This window comes from Sesamum indicum, linkage group LG3 (assembly GCF_026168435.1).
Source record: "Sesamum indicum cultivar Baizhima isolate 11 linkage group LG3, ASM2616843v1, whole genome shotgun sequence".
Lineage (NCBI taxonomy): Eukaryota > Viridiplantae > Streptophyta > Magnoliopsida > Lamiales > Pedaliaceae > Sesamum > Sesamum indicum.
Window position 1 is genome coordinate 17,651,707 of NC_142659.1, and position 6,503 is coordinate 17,658,209.

A 6,503-nucleotide genomic window follows, 5' to 3' on the forward strand; every position below is an offset into this window, starting at 1 on the left:
GGGCGGGGTATGAGTTTTTTCCTAGATCTGCCTCGTCCCGAAATCGCCCTGCCTTGTCCCTACTCATATTTTATATATTTTTTTATCATTTATTATACATATATATTATATTATTAATAAAAAATATAGTATTATATGTAAATTTTTATATAATTTTACATATATCCAAATCTATACAAGAAATAAAAAAATAAAAAATTAATTGATGAGAAAATTAATATTTAGATGAATGTGTACTTTGTCTTATACAATTCATTTTAAATTAAAAACTACGTTAAGGTATTAAATCTAAACTAATATCATTTATTAATCAAATAAAATATTAGTTAAATGTATTATTTGTATTATATAATTCATTGCAATTCGTAAAATGATATTATTTGATGAGAAAATTAATAATTTAGATGAACGTATACTTTTTTTTTTATATAATTCATTTTAGATTGAAAATTATGTTAAAGTACTAAATCTAAACTAAATATTATTTATTAAACCAAATATTAGTTGAATGTATTCTTTGTATTAAATAATTCATTTGTCTGCATTATTTTTTATAATTCGATAATTTGTAAATTGTGCATGAAGTGAAACGGGGCGGCGAGGGGTGAAAGGGGGCCGGGTTGGTGGGGCTAGGCGGGGAGGGGTGAAATTTTTTCAGGGCGGTTCTCAGGTCTGAACAAACCCACCCCGTTGCTATTTATAAAAATTAGTTACTATGCAAAAGTAGAACATCAAAATTGATCCATTAATCCTTTATCCCACGTCTTAACAAAAGCCCGTCAAACAGTAAATTCCATAAAACTACACCCGCACATGGGTCGTATGCAATCGATGGAAAGAGCTTTTTAAAAATTTAAGCCAACAACAAGAATAAGAAATTCTTTTTCTTTCGATTCAAAAGAGGTTGATGAATATTCAAAATTTTCTTAGATATTTTCAAGTTCATCTTGATTTCAGACTTTTCTTTAGATTGTCCTTCTCATTGAGAGGATTCTTTCTCTTAAAAAATTCCATGTTATTATTAAAGTGAAAGCTAGCTTTTCTACCTCTGGATACCATGGTTTGGCCCCATGTAATACCTTCCTTACATAGTAGACATGTTTTTTGTGTCCTTCGTCCTCCTTGATGAGCACAGAGCTGATTGCCTGTTGTCCTACTGCTAAACATAAGTACAGGGGTTTGTCAGGTGATGGTTTGCTGAGGGCAATTCAGCCAAGTAGGCTTTAGACCCTTAGAATGCCAACTGACACTCTTTATCCCAAATAAAGTTCTTGGTCTTTCTTAGCGCCTTGAAGAATGGTAAGTTGCACTCTGCCGAACAAGATATGAATCTACTGAGAGCTGCTATGAATCCGACCAATTTCTACACTTCATTATGGCTGGATGCTTCATTTCCTGGATGGATCCAATTTTATCTAGGTTGACTTCAGCTTCTTTCTCAATGTCCATACTAAACATTAATATGTAGCACCTGCATTTTTCAGCACCAAAGGCATAACAATATAACAATAGGTTCCCCATGATGTGATGAAACTAACTCACTTTTGATCATTATGGTTAAGCATAATTTGGTGATAACCCTGTGGGGCATTCATTAAACTCAATAATTCGTGACCAAAGATGGAATCCACCAGCTAGTCTATACGGGGTAAAGGGTAAAAATATATATGACATGCCTTATTAACATCTAAAAACTCAACACGCATGCACTATTTATTACCTGGTTTGCATACAAGTACCACAATAGATAACCATTCTTGAAATTGGATTTTCTTAATATGATTGACTTTCACCAGCTTACTTACCTATGCTTGTATGATTTTATCCTTTTCAAGCCTAAAATGCCTCTCTTTTGCTTTATAGGTGGGAAAGTTGGATTTAAGTTCAGGATGTGTACTACTATGCTAGGATCAATGCCCATGAGGTTGCTAGCTGACCAAGTAAAAATGTCAATGTTCTATCGTAGAAAGTGCTTAATTGTCTAGCTAGTCATGGACTCAGCTAGAAACCAATCTTGGTGATTTTGTCTAGCTCTCCGAGCACTAGCTGGATACTCAACCAATCCTCAGTTGGTTGCACACGAGCGGGAGTGGTATCTTTTTGGTCATCCTACTAGATAAAATTTCAATTGCTTTCTTTGTTAGGAAGGTCTACACCCATCTTCCCACTGCCTCCTCTTATTGCTTAGGCATAACACTTTCGAGCCGTGTATTGGCCGCCTTTGACTTCTCCCACCTTGGTCCCAACAAGGAAATTTAACTTCATATGGTAAGTGGAAACAACTTCCTAGAAAAGTGTTCAGAGCAGGTCATCCTAAAATCATGTAGTAGGTTGATGGCATATTTACAACCAAGAAGCGAATCGTCTTGGTCCTCCTGGTGGGCTTCGCTCCAAAAGAAAGGGGGAGATATTTGTCCCAGCAGGTGCACGACCTCACCTACAAAGCCATACAACAAAGTATCCACTAGTTCCAGGTGGATGTGGCCTAGCTTTATTTGCTAGTACACTATGTAAAACAAGACATCTGCAGAACACAAAAATGCGTTGAACAATATAATAGCACTATAGTAGAAATAAAAAGTGCATTATTGTAAGGTGAATATACTCTCTGTGCGTCAGCTGGATCAAAGTGGATCATAGGCCCCCTTGTAATCTATCTCCATAATGGTTTTGGTAACCTGTGTGTAGGAGCGTCTAGCTCGTCCTAAATCCCTATCGGGGGGTGGGGGGGTGGGTGGGGGGGGGGAGTTTCGTTGGGAAAAGTATAATTTTCACCTTTTCAAATGCGTTCTTAATATAATTAACCCTTTTATCTAGGAGTGTGCAATTTTCAATTAATCGGTCGAACCGAAAATTCGATTTGATTTTCATTCTTTTTTTAATTTCAATTATTCGGTTCGATTTTGATTTTTTGTGCTGGTTAACTGAACCGAATACCAAATTTTTAAAAAATATATTTATATGTATAAAAATATAAATATTAAATATCTTAATATATATTTATAAAAATAAAAATTATACTTAGTACATAATTATTATATTATTAATTAATAAATTAACATTATATATATATTTTATAATTTTCGATTAATTCAGTATAAATTAACATTTTGATTCGATATTCAATACGCCATTTGATCGTATCAAAATTTCAATTACTCGAATTTTTAGTTCAATTGGTTCAGATAATTGAATTGAACACCCCTACTTTTATCTCTTTACCTGAAGCTTTTTACCTGATATGTTAGCTATCACCGTTATGATTTTATCTCATATCCAAATCCAGGCTCTAAAGTTATTTTGATAAATATTTCATTTTTATAGTTGAGATAAAATAAAGTGAGATGAAATATCAAACAATTATGCTAAGTTCAGCCTCTCATACATCAATAAAGAAGAAAGAATAGTCTATCGATCACAATTCACAGCTAAACAATATCAATCATATGAGCATATATAAATGTATTATTTCTTCCCAACAAACTAATGAATTTCCAAGATTCAGCAGAGCGGGCAGATACAAAGATATATCAACATCGAGCTAATAGAACGTTACCGAAGATTTCATCTCAAAATTCCTCGACCCGGACGGCATCACGAGGCATTTCATACGCGTCTTTTGACCTTGACTTCTTCACCCCGGCGGTGAACCACACTTTATCAGACTTGTAGCTTTCGACGTTGACACTGGTGACTTTGACCCACACCAGGACCTTGGTCTTCATTCCCTCGATTCCAGAGAGCTTTCCCCTTGACAACGTGGCTTTGACACGAGTTGAGTACCTTATAACGGATGCGTCCTTGAAGCATACCTCACAGGGAGACGGCAAGTAGACTATGAGCTTGGACTTTGACTCATCGAATTCGTAACATGTTATGTTCTGAGGAAAAAGACCTGGAGGAAGATTGTTTTCTCTGAGGAGATCGGGCAAGGATTTCAGCGGCTTCCCTGTTGAACAGAAATTATATTAGAAACTCAGATGCATAAAGCACATAGTGATGGAGAACAAGTTTTAGAAATGAGGTGGGTGATTCTTGGCAGTATTTTCAGTTTCTCAATCTGATTTGCATGAAAGGATAAAGGGCATGTTGGGATCTTTCACTAGTCTATGATATAATCCTACATTTCGAATAGGCGTGCTGTTAGAGTACAGAGGCTACCCCGACATTACATTTAGGCCCAACGACCGTGGATCCAACTATGTAAGTTAGTTGGTGACGTCTTATTGTAATTTACACAAAACTATGTGTGTGAAAACTGATCCTTATCGAATGTTGACATAGGAGAATTTTCTAAACTATATAAATCTTGCGCCTTTCAACTACATTCTTTTCAAATTTTCTGTGGACGTTCAATCTGACTACTAACAATTCCTAACAAACACTGATACACTTGCTGTGTGGTGCAGGCTCATTCTAGAATAATTCAAGATTCTATGTGAATATGCTAAATACGACGTGATCAGATCCTTAAGAGGCATTTCAAAATACTAGAAACTGAGAAATCAAAGTCGACATGAATGTAGAGAAAATGAAAAAAATGTTAATCAACAATGTTGCAGCATATCCATGAACATAATTTCATACACTAAGCAAAATTATACCTTTGAGCTTGTTGAAAATCCATTTTGCCTTCTCTTCCACAGTGTTGGAGAACGTCTGGAATACGACAGACAAAAGAAACAAAATGGATTTAGAGATTTATCCCTATTTGGATGCAAGAAAAAGGTCAATATTTAATGGCAGCAACATAGAAGAGTCCTGTGCTTCCACTAATAATGTACTCGTGATTTCGGAAGTTTGAAATATGCATACAAGAGACTGCAACTCCCGAGTCAACAGAGCAGGTCATGAATAAGATCCGTCAACACTAGAAGAATTCAAAAACTCTCATCCAGATAACTCAAACTAGACAAGATCACCTGATTCACACCACAGATCTACTGATGAAATTGGAGCTTACACAACAGTTCTCTACTCACAAGAAGTAGAAAGATACTGTAAAAGATAGGCGTACAAGAAAGAGTTACTGAAAATGATAACGACATAGTGCTATAGTCAATCCAAAGAGTATGACAGCGAATAGACTAATACAACCAGTTATATCTCATACGGTCTACCATTTTTTTCTCATTCGCACCATAATAATTACTCAAACGCTAAAGCACCACGCCGGAAACAACAATTGGCAGAATGGATCACTAGACCGACATCTAAAATCTGAAGTCACTTGTGTAAATTTTACTTAAAATATGCATTAGTTTTAACCATGTTACATGTAATGTGGAAAACCACAGAATTCAAATCCTTAGCAAAATATCCTTGTTGCATCATTATCTTCACACATTAAATCTCAATTATTACACGAATTCATAACAACAAAAAAGCACAAAATGGAATCTCAATCACACCCCAAATCCTTCCACTCCATCCTGAATTCTGAAAATTTCATATGTTTTTTTTTTATTAAAAAAAAAAGAAGAGTCCATGAATAGCATAAAATCAGAAATTCATTCCTTTTTCATCACCATTATTGCCCCAAGATTCAAACTTTTTCCAAAGAAAATCACACAGATCTTCTCAAAATGCATTAACACACTCAATCCATCATCAATTACAAACAGGGCAAGTTCCAGATGACCAGCATTATGCAAAATTGAAGCTTCACATGCAGAAAACAACAAGTAACTATACAGAAAAACAAGAAAATGCAATCCCATCTAATACAAGCAAAAAGGGAAACACACAGACAAATGAAAAGATAGGGTAAGAAAAGAGAGCATACAGAGAGGTCTTGTGAGATGTTGGAGATCTCTTCTTTGGCTTTCTTGGAAACCCAAAACGTGCCTGCTTTTAGGCTTCCCACTTTTACCAAAGCTTTCTCCATTTTCTTGCCTTTTCTCTAAAAAGACCCTCTTTCCTGCACTCCAAAGACACAGAGGAATGGGGGGTTCCGATCACCCCTTTAAGTGGTGTGAGTGTGTGTGTAGATTCTCTCAAAGACCCTCTTCCTGCACTTCAAAGAAACAGAGAATGGGGGTTCCTCTCACCCCTTTATGTGTGTAAGAGTGTGTGTTTTCTGTGTGTGTAGATTCCCTGTATCTCTCTATCTCTCACTCACTGGTTTCTCTCTCACACAACAGTAGGTGTGCCACAGCTCATCTGGGATTGGCAATTTGGCATTACTTGTAAAGAGACTGAAAATAACGGCGCCCCCACACGACAAGACTGGAGTTGTCAGATTTAAAAGACAAGTTATGCACCGAAAAAAAAATAATAAAAGATAATTATATCAACAACTTAACCTATAGTATATTTATATAAATTATTTATGTTTTTTAAAAAGTTATATATATTTATTATAAATATTAATATTATTTATATAAATTATTTTTAATTTTTAAAATTACATTACACCCCAAAAACGATGATATTATTATAAAAATAACTATTTTTTGATTGTAATGTGTGATTTCTGTAATAACAGAAAAATAAAAATTAAT

The 6,503-nt window shown here is 35.0% G+C and overlaps 1 protein-coding gene across 1 annotated transcript; it reads right to left on the reverse strand.

Moving 5' to 3' along the window:
* Nucleotides 1-3,352: 3,352 nt before the first annotated feature.
* On the reverse strand, nt 3,353-6,194 carry LOC105157960 (uncharacterized protein At5g01610). Its single transcript, XM_011074519.3, has 3 exons — nt 5,786-6,194; nt 4,605-4,659; nt 3,353-3,949 (listed from the first exon to the last, which is right to left on the reverse strand). Exons 1-3 carry the CDS (start codon nt 5,885-5,887, stop codon nt 3,570-3,572), a joined length of 537 nt encoding a protein of 178 aa, XP_011072821.1. The 5' UTR covers nt 5,888-6,194; the 3' UTR covers nt 3,353-3,569.
* Between the last annotated feature and the right edge of the window lie 309 nt (nt 6,195-6,503).

Excerpts from the sequence above, each read along its gene's own strand:
- LOC105157960 (XM_011074519.3), bottom strand. The coding sequence starts at position 5,887 with ATGGAGAAAGCTTTGGTAAAAGTGGGAAGCCTAAAAGCAGGCACGTTT. Across the intron at positions 4,660-5,785 it reads ACATCTCACAAGACCTCTCT|ACGTTCTCCAACACTGTGGA; the intron begins GTATGCTCTCTT and ends GTCGTATTCCAG. Across the intron at positions 3,950-4,604 it reads GATTTTCAACAAGCTCAAAG|GGAAGCCGCTGAAATCCTTG; the intron begins GTATAATTTTGC and ends TCTGTTCAACAG.